This window comes from Cetorhinus maximus, chromosome 18 (genome assembly GCF_964194155.1).
Source record: "Cetorhinus maximus chromosome 18, sCetMax3.hap1.1, whole genome shotgun sequence".
Taxonomy (NCBI): Eukaryota; Metazoa; Chordata; class Chondrichthyes; order Lamniformes; family Cetorhinidae; genus Cetorhinus; species Cetorhinus maximus.
This window is the reverse complement of record NC_135896.1, coordinates 62,572,491-62,587,433: the sequence shown is the minus strand read 5'-3', so window position 1 is coordinate 62,587,433 and position 14,943 is coordinate 62,572,491. Positions and strand designations below refer to the sequence as shown.

The window sequence follows — 14,943 nt, the reverse complement described above, 5'->3', positions numbered from 1 at the left end:
CACCTGACCTCTGAACCTCCCCCCAATTCCTTTTCACTTACCTTAAGCACTTACCTTCTCCCTGGCCTGTCAATTTCAATGGGACCTTTAAACTGACCTGCCCTAGGGCAGCTAGTGCCGTAAAAAAGGGGGCGTGTCTTCCTTCAATTTGACAGTGTTGGACTCTGACGCTGTTGCGCTACCTGGTTCTTGCCCGGAAGGTTGGGTGAGACAGGCATGGAAGAAATTTGGCATAGTTAAGTGGGCATGGAGTATCAATCCGATGCTGATTGCCACTCCGAGGAAGTTACAGCCCTATATTTTCGGACTGGATTTGATTTATACTATACTGTAGGGTTGAAATTGTGTTTGTTTATTTTGTTATTAAGGTTACCTCTCAATTTAAATTTATAAGCAGTGCCCATTTGCATTGAAGTGAACACAGTCAAAAGGGTTTTTGTGCAACATTTCACACTCTAACATGAGTACAAAGGAAAGGCGCTAAGTGTGCTCTGCATAAATTTACACCGTAATGGTTCCTTCAATAATAGTCAGTCCACATAAAGAATATCTCTACAATGTGGAACACACTCTCTGTATGGGAGATAGAATTCCATCGGTAGATGGGTATTTATTATACATCCGTCCAGAATTTGCAGTGTTTATAACGATGAACTGTCAGTGTTTGCCATTATTACCCCTCTGAATTTGACTGCATTGCCAAGGTTTAGCACAAACACAGATTAATTTGGAGATCCTAAAGCTGCAGTCTGCCCTTCACTGCTCCACTACAGACAGTGCTGTGGAAGACTACTCATCCCCACTCCCCACCACCACCCCAGAGCTAGAAATCAGTGAAAACAAAAATGCGGCCTATGATCTGTATACACAATTTTTCTTCGCATAATCAAAAGATCTCACCATAAGTAGTAATTTTGGATTTTTCAAACTTGCTTGAAGTAAAACATCTAACATCACAAACCTAATATAATCTCTGAGTTTAACATTGCCCAAGAATATCTTTTACAGTAGAATTTTATCAACTTATGGAATGAATCAGTCTGGGAAACTTTTAAAAATAGTTAACCTGCTCATGTTGAGCAAAGCTTAAACACAGTAACTTTCCAGTCTCATTAAGGAATTGATTTTTTATGTTTTCCATTATGACATTTTGCATGCAAGACAAGGAAAATTGCAAAACCTTATAAAGATCTGTGTAATTGTTTATCTGTACAGATTTGAAAATACTAATGTATTTTAATCAGTGTTCTGCTCCACTCAACCACAGAACTTTACTATAGTTTCTCAAGGGAGTAAATTATTTCAGGTCATGAGTTGGCTGGTTGTATAAAGTTAATCATAACAGAAACTGATGCTGTTCCTCGGGTTTACATTAGTCTATTCAGAATGTTTGATTAACCCACAATATCAAACGTTTAATCAACAATTGTTTGTTATTCTTAGTTACATTTGTACTTAATTAAGTTGTGCAGTAATAATAGTGATACTGAACTCATATGATTGAAAATATTGATACTCTACATCTCATCCTTTTCCAGCATTGAAAAATAACATTCAAGTGTCAGATGCAACATTTCTTGAATCAGAACCAATTCACATCAAGTAAATGGATGCTTTAATTTTGTTTTAACTATATGCACTTCTGAATTACTTTATGGTTAATGTTTTAAAATAATTATTGTAAACTATTTAATATTTATCAGTTAAAACTGTTAATAATTTCTATATATTTATTCATTCTTGGGATGTTGGTGCCGCTGGCTAAGCCAGCATTTGTTCCCCATCCCTAATTGCGCTTGAGAAGGTGGTGGTGAGCTGCCTTCTTGAATCACTGCAATCCACGTAGTGTAGGTACACCCACAGTGCTGTTAGGGAGGGAGTTCCAGGATTTTGACCCAGCAACAGTGAAGGAATGGTGATATATTTCCAAGTCAGGATGGTAAGTGGCTTGGAGGAGAACTTGCAGATGGTGGTGTTCCCATGTGTCTGCTGCCTTTGTCCTTCTAGATGGTGGTGGTTGTGGGTTTGGAAGGTGCTGTCTAAGGAGCCTATGTGACTTTCTGAAGTGCATCTTGTAAATCGTAAACACTGCTGCCACTGTGCATCGGTATTGAAGGGAGTGAACTGAAGCCCCACCCTAAATCAATTAGTGTTGCCCCCAGCGTATTATTGTTGTGGGACAGCGAAGTTTCCGGTTGGTGCAGTGCTGACAGACGTTTTGGTTGGGGGGTGGGTAATCCGTCCACCCCTGTGTTTTTGGAAATTTGTTCTTACATCAGTTGATGAACCTTATTTATATATAAGTAAACTATTGTGCACATTTAGGTTACAAATAACTTGCTGGATAATGCTACGCCTGCATTTTTAAAGTAAAATTCAAACTAACAATGAATTACTGAAAATACAGGATAAGTATTCTGAGTCAGTACACTGAGGTTGGTACTGATTCATCAGTGATGCAATATAGTTTTTTTGTTGATATGGACCATTTGTTTTGTTATTAGCAACCATGTATTACTTCAGGAAGGAAATGTCTAACTGAACTGAGTGAAATACATCAGCGTGTAACAACAAAATTGGTTACAACAGCTAGAGGTCCAGTATGACAAACAAAAGCATTCATACTTCAGCAGTGAAGACCAGAAAAGCTTCAAAAGTCATGGCCAGTTTAAATATCCACAAATCATAAAATGGGGAATTTGGGGTTATTGGTATATAAATACCAATAAATAATTCATATTGATGATCTCTAATCTGTCATATAATTTTTTTAAGTTACATGTCCTCACCTTCTGTTATCAGGAGTACTGTATTTCCTTTGCAGCAGCTGAAGATTTCATTTTAGAATTGTTTTCAATCCAATGAAACAGCCCTGCCTGCTGCTGAAAGATACAGTCGAAATCCTTTACTATATTGCAGTGTGACTTAACTCTTTCCTTATTGATAGATGTTCCCACTTTTTGGTGTTTTTGAGCAGAATAAGATATTTATAAGGTATTACTTCAGATCATGTGAATAAATATATTTCAATTGAAATGCAGGTTTCCATCTTGCACACGAAAATGGTGTTCTGATATTATTTCACACAACAGAGCTTTTTCTTTTTTAAATAAAACATGATAAATCATCATAACTCAAAAGCAAAATACTATGGATGCTGGAAATCTGAAATTAAAACAGAAAATGCTGGAAATACTCAGAAGGTCTGACAGCATCTGTGGAGGGAGAAACAGAGTTAATGTTTCAGGTCGATGACCAGATCAGTTCTGATGAAAGGTCTTATTCTTGTCAACCTTCAGGCAATAATTGTTTATATCCGCAGCACCAATGGTTCGCCTTCCCCCTGAAGTGAGGAATGAAATCATCTTGTGAGGTATTCTTTCTCCCCTGTTCCACTAGTGTGTTTATCAGCTCATTTTACAGAACTGCAGCCAAAAATGATACCATAATAGGAATGGAGTACAAGAGTTCCTCTAGTTCACTCAGTTTTATACCATTTTTGGTAAGGTACACATTCTGTTTAGAATTATGGTCATTGCCTTTGAGTGCAGTTGGGCCACAGGCTCCAATTTGATAACTCCCTCTCACCAGCAAGAGTCTACTGCAGAAGATCACTCAGAGGAGGGTAATACTCCTGGGGGTGCACCATCAGGTACTGCATTTCCATCTCATTTCAATGCTCAGACACCGGCACACCACGTAGATTAGATTCACCCAGCAAGTGTTGATGGCAAATGCAGCCCAGGAGAGAGCTGACCGGCAAGCAGGCCCCTCCCAGCTCTGCTGTGCACCAATTCAGGACCACAGTGGCCTAGCCATGCGAAAAATAAATGTAGTTGGTGTTCGAGCTTGAAGGCCTGCCCATAGGTTTCAGCATCATGGTTGAAAATATGGTTGAAAAGATGAACAGCCTATTTCTACCAACTTTGCTGAGTCCACAGGCTGGATTTTCAATCAGGGTCGGAACTGGAAATGGGGATTAGTTCCAAGTCCCACAGGGTGTGATTTCACCACACCCATCACAATCTACAAAGCTCCACTGAGGGATGCAGCCAGGCTCCCAACATTGCAGTGCCAATTGGAGGTCCTCCACCAAACAGAGATTAGCAGCCCCACCAACTGAGGTGGTAGCTGCTGATGTGAACATGGAGACAGTGAGGGACAGGTTGAGGTAGCTCTTTTATTCCTTTACAAGATGTGGGCTTCGCTGGCTAGCCCAGCATTTGTTGCCCATCTCTAATTGCCCTTGAGAAGGTGGTGGGGAGCTGGCTTCTTGAATCGCTGCAGTCCATATGGTGTAGGTACACCCACAAGTGCTTTTGGGGAAGGAGTTCCAGGATTTTGACCCAGCGACAGTTAAGGAACAGTGATATAGTTCCAGATCAGGATGTGTGTAGCTTGGAGGAGAATTTGCAGGTAGTGGTGTTCCCATGCATCTGCTGCCCCTGCCCTTCTAGGTTGTAGAGGTCGCAGTTTTGGAAGGAACTGTTGACAGAGCCTTGGTGAGTTACTGCAGTGCATCTTGGGAATGCTACACACTGCCTCCACTATGTGTCGGTGATGGAGGGAGTGAATGTTTAATGTGTTGTATGGGGTGTCAATCAAGCAGGCTGCTTTGTCCTGGATGGTGTTGAGTTTCGTGAGTGTTGTTGGAACTGCACTCATCCAGGCAAGTGGAGAGAATTCCATCACACTCCGGACTTGAGTTTTGTAGGTAGTAAACATCCTTTGGGAATCCAGAGGTGAGTTATTTGCAGCAAAATTCCCAGCCTCTGACCTGCTCTTGTAGCCACAGTATTTATATGGCTGGTCTAGTTCAGTTTCTGTTCAGTTGGTAGTGGAGCATTCAGCAATGGTAATGCCATTGACGGTCAAGGGGAGATTATTAGATTCTCCCTTGTTGGAGATGATCATTGCCTGGCACTTAGGTGGCGCAAATGTTAATTTGCCACTTACAAGCCCAAGCCTCTATATTATCCAGATTTTGCTGCATATGGACAGGGACTGCTTCAGTATCTGAGGAATTGCAAATGTTGCTGACCATTTTGCAATCATCAGCGAACAACCCCACTTCTGACCTTATGTTGGAGGGAAGGTCATTGATGAAGCAGCTCAAGATGTTTGGGCCTAGGTCACTACCCCGAGGAACTCCTGCAGTGATGTCCTGGAGCTGAGATGATTGACCTCAACAACCACAACCATCTTCCTTTCTGCTAGGTATGACTCCAACCAGCAGAGAGTTTTACCCTGATTACCATTGACTCCAGTTTTGCAAGGGCTCCTTGATGCCACACTTGGTCAAATGATGCCTTGATGTCAAGGGCAGTCACCTCACCTCACCTCTTGAGTTCAGCTCTTTTGTCCATGTTTGGAGCAAGGCTGTAATGTGGTCAGGAGCGGAGTAGCCGTGGCAGAACCCAAACTGGGCATCAGTGAGCAGGTTATTGCTGTGTTAGTGCCATTTGATAGCACTGTTGATGACACCTTCCATTGCTTTGCTGATGTTCGACAGTAGAGGGGCAGTAACTGGCTGAATTGGATTTGTGCTGATTTTTGTGAACAGATCATATCTGTGTAATTTTGCACACTGCTGGGTAGGTGCCAGTGTTGTAGCTGTACTGGAAAAACTTAGCTAGGGACATGGCTAGTTCTGGAGCACAAGTGTTCAGTGTTGCTGCTGGAATTTTATCAGGGCCCATAGCTGTTGTAGTATCCAATATCTTCAGTCATTTCATGACATCATGTAGAGTGAATCGATTTGGCTGAAGATTGGCATCTGTGATGCTGCGAACCTCAGGTGGAGGCTGAGATGGATCATCCACTGGGCACTTCTGGCTGAAGATTGTTGTGAATGCTTCAGCCTTATCTTTTGCACCGATGTGCTGGGCTTCCCATCATTGAGGATGGGGATATTTGTGGAGCCTCCTCTTCCAGTTAGTTGTTTAATTGTTCACCCCATTCACAACTTGATGTGACAGGACTCCGGAGCTTAAATCTGATCCGTTGGTTGTGGGATCACTTAGCTGTGTCTATAGCATGCTGCTTCCACTGTTTGGCATACAAGTAATTCTTTGTTCTACCTTCACCAGGTCGACACCTCATTTTTAGGTATGCCTGGTGCTGCTCCTGGCATGCCCCCCTGCAATCTTAATTGAACCAGGGTTGGTCCCCCAGCTTGTTAGTAATGGTAGAGTGGAGGATATGCTATGCCATGAGGTTACGGATTGTGGTTTAGTACAGTTCTGCTGCTGCTGATGGCTCACAGCGCCTCATGTATGCCCAGCCTTGAGTTGCTAGATCTGTTCGAAATCTATCCCATTTAGCATGGTGGTACTGCCATACAACATGATAAAGGGTACCCTCAGTGTGAAGACAGGGCTTCATCTCCACAAGGACTATGCAGTGGCCATTCCTAACAATACTGTCATGGACAAATGCATCTGCGACAAGTAGGTTGGTGAGGACAAGGTCAAGTAGGTATTTCCCTCTTGTTGGTTCTCTCACTACCTGCCGCAGACCCGGTCTAGCCCTAAAGTGCTTTGGGACTTGGCCAGCTTGGTCAATAGTGGTGCTATGAGCCACTCTTGCCAATGGACATTGAAGTTGCCCACCCATAGTACATTCTATGCTCCTTCAAGTTGGTGTTCAACGTGGAAGAGCACTGATTCACATCAGCAGGATGTTTCCTTGCCCATGTTTGAACTGATGCCATGAGACTTCATGGAGTCTGGAGTCGATGTTGAGGACTCCCAGGGCAACACGCTCCCAACTGTATATCAGTGCGCTGCCACATCTGGTGGATCTATCATGCTGGTGGGACAGGATGTATCCAAGTAGGGTGAAGGAGGAGTCTGAGACATTGGCTTTAGGATGATTCAGTGATTATGAATATGTCAGGCTGTGGTTGATAGACTCTTGCAAGGTAAATGCGTCCTAATACATGCCTGGATAACTTGCATGAACCTGTTTCTGTGATTGAACATAAATTGAAGATTAATGCAGAAAATTCCTTTCTGCTGATAAATGCTGCAGGGTCATGGTATGGTGCCTTGATGGCAACATTTGCAGTCGGTGATGTCTGGAATGCGAGGGAACCAAACCATTGCTGTAAATCACCAAGCTCTCTCCTGTTGATGGTTGAAGTTCAGCAGGAAGGTGATGTATTGATTAACTCTGGAGAACTGGGTGTTGGCATTCTAGTCAATGTAGCTGTGCATTGCAGACTGGGAGATGTATCTCATACCCCCTGTAACATACTGGAAGGAGCCTGTTCCATAGAAGTGATGTAGTGTGGTAACTTTCATAGCCACTATGGTAAAGCATGACCCTCTAATCCCACAGACAGCAAAAGTTGTAAAGGGCTACAACATCCTCCCTGGATAAATGCAGGCTTCAAATCACTCCTCCTCAGATAGATCCAAGAAAGTGACTCTTGGCTCCTGCACTTCTGTGCTGGATATGGCCTACCCTATGAGCAATGCTGCTTACCTGCTACCTTCTAATAGGCCCAACTGTTGCTTGCACTGTTTTCTGAGACTTTAAAAGAAAAATCTTCCAGATGTGGATGATGCCATCATGACCAACACTTATTGCCCTTCCCGCTAGCCCTTGAGAAAGTGGTGGTGAGCTGCATCCTTGAACCTCTGCAGATTGTGTGGTAAAGGCATTTCGATAATATTGTTAGGTCGGAAGTTGCAGAATTTTGACCCAGCCACCATGAAGGAACTGTGTTATTTAGCCAGTTTGGGATGGTTTGTGACTTTGGTGGGAAGCATGAAAATATTGGTGTTCCTCTGCCCCTAATGTCCTAGGTGCTGGAGATCACAAACTGATGAAGTGCTGTTGAAGACACCTTAATAAGTTAATGCAGTGCATCTTGTAGATAGAACATATTGCAGCCACTGTTAAGGTGGTGGATAGGTTGCGAATCAACTGGACTTCTTTTTCCTAGATATTGTCAATGTTCGTAAGTGTTGTTACACCTTCATTTATCCAGACAAGTGGAGAGCATTGCATTACACTCCCTCTGCCTAGGAAGTGGTGGAAAGGCATAACAGGAGGTTAGCTGTTAGTTGCAAAGTACTCGGTTTCTGATCTGCTTTATAGCCACAGCATTTATGTGGCTGGTCCAGTTGAGTTTCTGGTCAATGGCGACCCTTGGGATGTTGCTAGTGGGCATTTGATAATGGTAATGCCATTGGAAACATAGCAGAGGTAATTAAACTGTCTACGGAAGGAATATCATTATCTGAGGAATTGCAGATGGAGACGAACACTAGAATAATCAGTGAACCACAACCATCTTCCTTTATGTTAGGTATGAAAGAAAGACTTGCATTTATAAAGCACCTTTCACAACCTCAGGATGTCCCAAAGTGCTGATTCCCATTAACTTCAGTTTTACTAGGCCTTCCTGGTGGCATACTCAATCATATGCTGTCTCAATCAAGGGCAAGCACTCTCATCTCAGCTCTCCTCTGGAATTTAGCTCTTTTGCCCATACTTAGACCAAGGCTAGTAATTCCTACAGAACCAAACTGAGCATCCATGAGCTGGTTATTGGTGGATAAGTGCTGCTTTCTAGCAGAATTAATGATTGCTTTCATCACTTGGCTGCTGATTGGAAGTAGGTTAATGGACTGGGGGGAGGTGATAGCATACTGGTATTGTCACTGGACTAATAATCCAGAGACTCAGGGTAGTGCTCTGGGGACCTGGGACCTAAATTTGAATTCAATAAAAATCTGGAATTAAAGTCTAATGATCACCGTGAAATCATTGTCGATTGTTGTAAAAACCCATCTGGTTCACTAATGTCCTTTAGGGAAGGAAATCTGCTGTCCTTACAGCCAGAACTGCTGAGTGGATGATCCATCTTGGCCTCCTCTGGAGGTCCCCAGCATCACAGATGCCAGTCTTCAGCCAATTCGTATCACTCCATGTAATATTAAGAAATGGCTGAAGGCATTGAATACTGCAAAGGCAATGGGCCCTGACAATATTCTGCAATAGTACTGAAGACTTGTGCTTCAGAACTTGCTGCGCCTCTAGCCAAGCTCTTTCAGTACAGCTACAACACTGGCATCTACCAGGCTATGTGGAAAATTGCCCAGATATGTCCTGTACACAAAAAGCAGGACAAATCCAACCTGGCTAATTACAGCCCCATCAGTCTACTCTCGATCATCAGTAAGGTATTGGAAGGGGTCATCAACAGTACTATCAAGCGGCATTTGCTTAGCAATAACCTGCTCACTGATGCCCAGTTTGGGTTTCACCAGGACCACTCAGCTCCTGACCTCATTACAGGCCTGGTTCAAACATGGACAAAAGAGCTGAACTCCCGAGGTGAGGTGAGAGTGACTGCCCTTAACATCAAGGCAGCATTTGACCGAGTATGGAATCAAGAGCCCAAGCAAAACTGGAGTCAATGGTAATCAGGGGGAAAACTCTCCACTGGTTGGAGTCATACCTGGCACAAAGGAAGATGTTTGTGGTTGTTGGAGGTCAATCATCTCATCTCCAGGACATCATTGCAGGAGTTCCTCAGGGTAGTGTCTTCAGCCCAATCATCTTCAGCTGCTTCATCAATGACCTTCCTTCCATCATAAGGTCAGAAGTGGGGATGTTCGTTGATGATTGCACAATGTTCAGCACCATTTGGGAGTCCTCAGATACTGGAACAGTCCATGTCCAAACGCAGAGAGACCTGGACAATATCCAGGCTTGGATTGACAAGTGGCAAGTAACATTTGCGCCACACAAGTGCCAGGCAATGACAATCTCCAACAAGAGAGAATCTAACCATCATCCCTTGATGTTCAATGGCATTATCATCACTGAATCCCCCACTATCAACATCCTGGGGGTTGCCATTGACCAGAAACTGGACTAGCCATAAAAATACTATGGCTACAAGAGCAAGTCAGAGGCTAGGAATCCTGTGATGAGTAACTCACTTCCTGACTCCCCAAAGCCTGAACACCATTTATAAGGCGTAAATCAGAATTGTGATGGAATACTCCCCACTTGCCTGGATGAGTGCAGCTCCCACAACACTCAAGGAGCTTGACACTATCCAGGACAAAGCAGCCCACTTCATTGGCACCAAAAGACAAGCATTCACTCCCTCCACCACTGACTCACAGTAGCAGCAGTGTGTACCATCTACAAGATGCACTTCAAGAATTCACCAACGCTCCTTAAACAGCACCTTCCAAACCCAGGACCACTAGCAGCTAGAAGGATAAGGCAGCAGATAGATGGGAACACCACCACCTGGAAGTTCCCCTCCAAGTCACTCACCATCCTGACTTGTAAATATATCACCGTTCTGTCACTGTCGCTGGGTCATAATCCTGGAACTCCCTTCCTAACAGCACTGTGGGTGTACCTACACCACATGGATTCCAGAGGTTCAAGAAGGCAGCTCACCACCACCTTCTCAAGGGCAACTAGGGATGGGCAATAAATGCTGGCCCAGCCAGCAAAGCCCACATCCCATGAATGAATGAAAAAAAAGGGGGAAACAACAATTTATACTATATGTGAAGAGAGAGCTGATTGGTTGGCAAGTGACGTTGTCATGGAGAATGCACCAGTGATGGTGACTGACAGTTAACTGCCAAGCGTTGTTTGAAATTTGAGCCAGGCAGCTTGACCCTGATTGGTCAATACATTGCCCTGAGGAATGAGTCAGCAAATGGAGCAGTCAAATGAACTCCCCTTCCTTGACATACTAGTTGAGAAATCTGCCAAGGGGTTCTCCATCAGGGTCTACCGCAAGCCAACCTTCACTGGTCAATATATGCATTGGGATTCTTACATTTCCACATGCTATAAGCAACCTTGTAAATAGGGCCCGAGCTATTTGCTCACCATGCAAGCTTGATACTGAAATAGGGTGCATCAAAGGCATCCTGCAGGATAATGGCTGGCCTGATCAGACCATTTTGCACTGTGTTTCATTCAAACTCATGAACGGGCATGAGGCCGTCACTTTTGGCCCTGAAAAGTGCCCAGTCTACCTTAGATTACCCTGGAAGGGCAAGGTATGACAAAAATTTTAGCAATGGGTAAAGCAAGGTGTTTCACTCTGCTGCTATGCAGTAGCAACACAAGTATTATCCACCACTAACAGGATGCTGCCGTCAAGTCAAAAAGATGTTCTGCCTATCACACAAATGAGTAATATGGTATATAAATTTCAGTGCCAGTGTGATGCTTGGTATGTAGGCCATACATCCCAAAGAGTGGTGGATCATATCAAACAGCACACCAGCCACTGTTCGCAATGGGCAAGGTACAGACTGTACCCAACCAGCCCGTGCTGGCAAAGCTCAAAACACAGTGTCCAACATTAGATGTGATTCCATGATTGGACAACATTTGCTAAATAATCGTCAGTACGTTAAGAATTATGCTGACAACCAATTTAAGGTTGTCATTTGGGCTCGCAGTGTGGTGCATTTGTGTGTACTGGAAGCTGCACATATTAATACACAGGGTTCTTCTTTGCAGACAGAAAGAACATGTGCCTACATTGTGCCTGCTTCAGCTAAGCAAAATAAGTGACAGCCATTCGCTGACTCATTCCTCAGGGTAATGCCTTGACCAATCAGGGTCAAGCTGCCTAGTTTAAATTTCAAACAATGCTTGGCAGTTAACTGTCAGTCACTATCACTGATGCATTCTCCATGGCAATGCCACTTGCCAACCAATCAGCACTCTCTTCACATACAGTATAAATTGTTGTTTTTCCCTTATAATGGTATTCTTGTGAAGTGTCCTGATGAATGCAAGATGAAAAGCTTCAATATGTCTCTTTTTTCAGAAATATAAACAGATACTGAGAAACTTACTGAGAGTTATAATGCAAATAAAAGAGAGAAAGAAATGATCTTGCAACTGGAAACTCTACTATTGATCCTGAAATGCAATTAGTTGCAGGTCAGCAGCCCTTTGAGTGCAACTTCAGCGTCCATGGGACAAATCCCACTGGGTTTTACTGGCAATCTGGCATTGCACAGGACTGTTGCAATTTTTTACTTAAAATTGTATTGGAATTCTAGTGGCATCATAGGACTCCAATTTTAATACATTTGTGAGACCCTGCCTGCCTACAGAGGTGCCTCGATTACATCCAAAAGCATGTGGTTAAAATAGTGTTGCGTACTCAACTGCTTTTGTAACCACCATGTTCCCATTGGGTGGCAGGGTCTATTTCTATGCTTAAGTTAATAAAAATTTAAACAAAGAACTAATTTTAAATTTAAGATGTAAATTTCCTTCAATAAAGTGAAGATGATATGAAAGAATGATGTCAAGTTTAACATCTTCATGGAAATAGTAATGATATTCTGTAGACATATAATTGTGGTCTTTTGTAAATAGAATTATGAAATTGTTTTTCATCCAACCTAAAAAGATGAACTGACCATGTGACTTTATAATTATTGTATGAAAAATAAATCCTTGATGCTCCAAAAATTCTCTTTACATCAGCATAAAATGTTTTGAGGCTTAATAAAGGTAAACATGACAGATACATTTAAGATTATGAAGGCCAGACCCTTGAGTTTATCACAATTGCTTAACTTTAGTTTCACTGTTGCATTACATGAGTGTTCAGAGAATATATTCCTTAAGACTCTTTCAGCTGGTGTTTTGAATCTGACATCAAATGATTTGATCTTTCTGATTTATTCCATGACCTAGACCACCACAAACATGCATGCAATTAAACATGATTTTTCTTTCATTATTAATTATATAGTCAGATGTTTTGACCAGTTTTCACGGTCTTTGAAATTTTGTACCATGAAATTCAACAATTTACATAAGAACTCAAGAAATAGGAGCAGCAGTAGGCCATTAAGCCTGCTCTGCCACTCAATAAGATCATGGCTGATCTGATGTGGCCTTAACTTCACTTTCCTGTCTATCCACCATAACCCTTAGCTCTCTTGTCAATCAACAATCTGTCGAACTCGGCCTTGAATATATTCAATGATCCAGCCCCCATTTCTTACTGGGGGAGAGAATTCCAAACACCAATGACCCTCTGAGAGAAGAAATTTCTCCTCATCTCTACCTTAAATGGGAGATCCCTTATTTTGAAACTGTGCCTCTAGTCGAAATTCCCACATGAAGGGAAACATCCTCTCAATGTCTGCCCTGTCAAGCTTCTTCAGAATCTTTTATGTTTCAATAATACCACCTCCCATTCTTCTAAATTCTAATGAGTATAGGTCCAACCTGCTCAACCTTTCCTCATAAGACAATCCCTTCATACCAGGATTCAGCCTAGTGAACCTTCTCTGAACAGCTTCCAATGAAAGTATGTCCCTCCTTAAGTAAGGAGACTAAAACTGTAGACAGTAGTCTAGGTGTTGTCTCACCAATGCCCTGTACAGTTGGAGCAAGATTTACTTCCTTTATATTCCATCCTCCTTGCAATAAAGACTGACATTCTATTTGCCTTGTGCTTTTCCATTCTTCCTGCCAAAGTGGACAACCTCACATTTTCCCACATTATGGTCTATCTGCCAAATTTTTGCTCACTCACTTAACCTATCTATATCCCTTTTTGGACTCTTTGTACCCTCCTCTTAACTTGCTTTCTGAGCTATCTTTGTAACATCAGCAAATATGGCTTTATTACACTCGATCCCTTCATCCAAGTCATGAATATAGATCATAACTAGTTATGGCCTAACACTGATCCCTGTGGCACTCCACTAGTTACAGTTTGCCAATCTGAAAATGCTACTTTTAACCTGACTCTGTTTCCTGTTAGTTAGCCAGTCCTGTATCCATGCTAATGTATCACCACCACCTGGATGTTCCCCTCCAAGTCACTCACCATCCTGATTTGGAAATATATCGTAGCTTCACTGTCGCTAGGTCAAAATCCTGGAACTCCCTTCCTAACAGCACTGTGGATGTACCTACACCATATGGACTGCAGTGGTTCAAGAAGATAGCTCACTACCACCTTCTCAAGGGCAACTGGGGATGGGCAATAAATGCTGACCCAGCCAGTGAAGCCCACATCCCATGAATGAATGAAAACAAAACCAAATGCTCTAACCTTGTCCAGTAACCTTTTATGCGGCACCTTCTCAAATACTTTTTGGAAAACCAAATATTCTACGGCTGGAATTTTCCAGCCTTGACGTAGCCACAGGAGATTTGGTGGCCCAGCCATAAGTCCATTGACTTTCGGTGGGACCAGACGATTGGGTGGGGGACAGGTCCATAAAATCCCATCCTACATCTACTGATTCCCCTTTATTCACCCTGCTTGTTACATCTTCAAACAACTCTAATAAATTTATTACACATGATTTCCCTTTCACAAAACCATATTGACCCTGCCTGATTGTATTATGATTTTCTAAATGTTCTGCGATTATCTCTTTAATAATAGATTCTAGCATGTTCCCACTGACCAACATTCGGCTAACTGGCGTATAGTTTCCTGCTTTCTGTCTCTCTCCTTTCTTGAACAGAGTTGTTACATTTGCGATTTTCCAATCTGCTGGCACCCTTCCAGAATTTGGGGAATTTTGGAAGATTACAACCAATGCATCCACTATCTCTGCAGCCACTGCTTTTAAGACCCTAGGATGCAGGGCATGAGGCCCAGGGGACTTGTCAATGGAATGTAGGCCTTTAAGTTCCATTGGTATTCCCATTTATTTTCTCTGGTGATAATGATTGTTCTAAGTTCCTCCCTCCCTTGATTTTCAATCAGTCTTGGGATGCTTTTTGTGTCTTCAGCTGTGAAGATGGATACAAAATATCTGTTCAACCCCCTGCCATTTCCTTGTTTCCTATTATTAATTCCTCATCTCACCCTCTAAGGGAACAATGCTTACTTTAGCTAGTTTTACTTTTTATATAACTGTAGAAGCTTTAAATGTCTGTCTTTGTATTTCC

At 42.6% G+C, this 14,943-nt stretch overlaps 1 protein-coding gene across 7 annotated transcripts in view; it reads left to right on the top strand.

The window, feature by feature from the left end:
* slc25a21 (solute carrier family 25 member 21) overlaps positions 1-14,943 on the top strand; it is a 788,318-nt gene that overhangs the window by 246,676 nt on the left and 526,699 nt on the right. Inside the window, exon 2 of one of the 7 annotated variants that reach the window (XM_078562808.1) lies at positions 1,539-1,602. The exons of the other annotated variants lie outside the window; for them this stretch is intronic. Coding sequence (XP_078418934.1) covers positions 1,566-1,602 — 37 coding nt within the window. The 5' untranslated portion in view covers positions 1,539-1,565. The remainder of the gene's footprint in view (positions 1-1,538; positions 1,603-14,943) is intronic. 7 annotated transcript variants of the gene reach the window in all.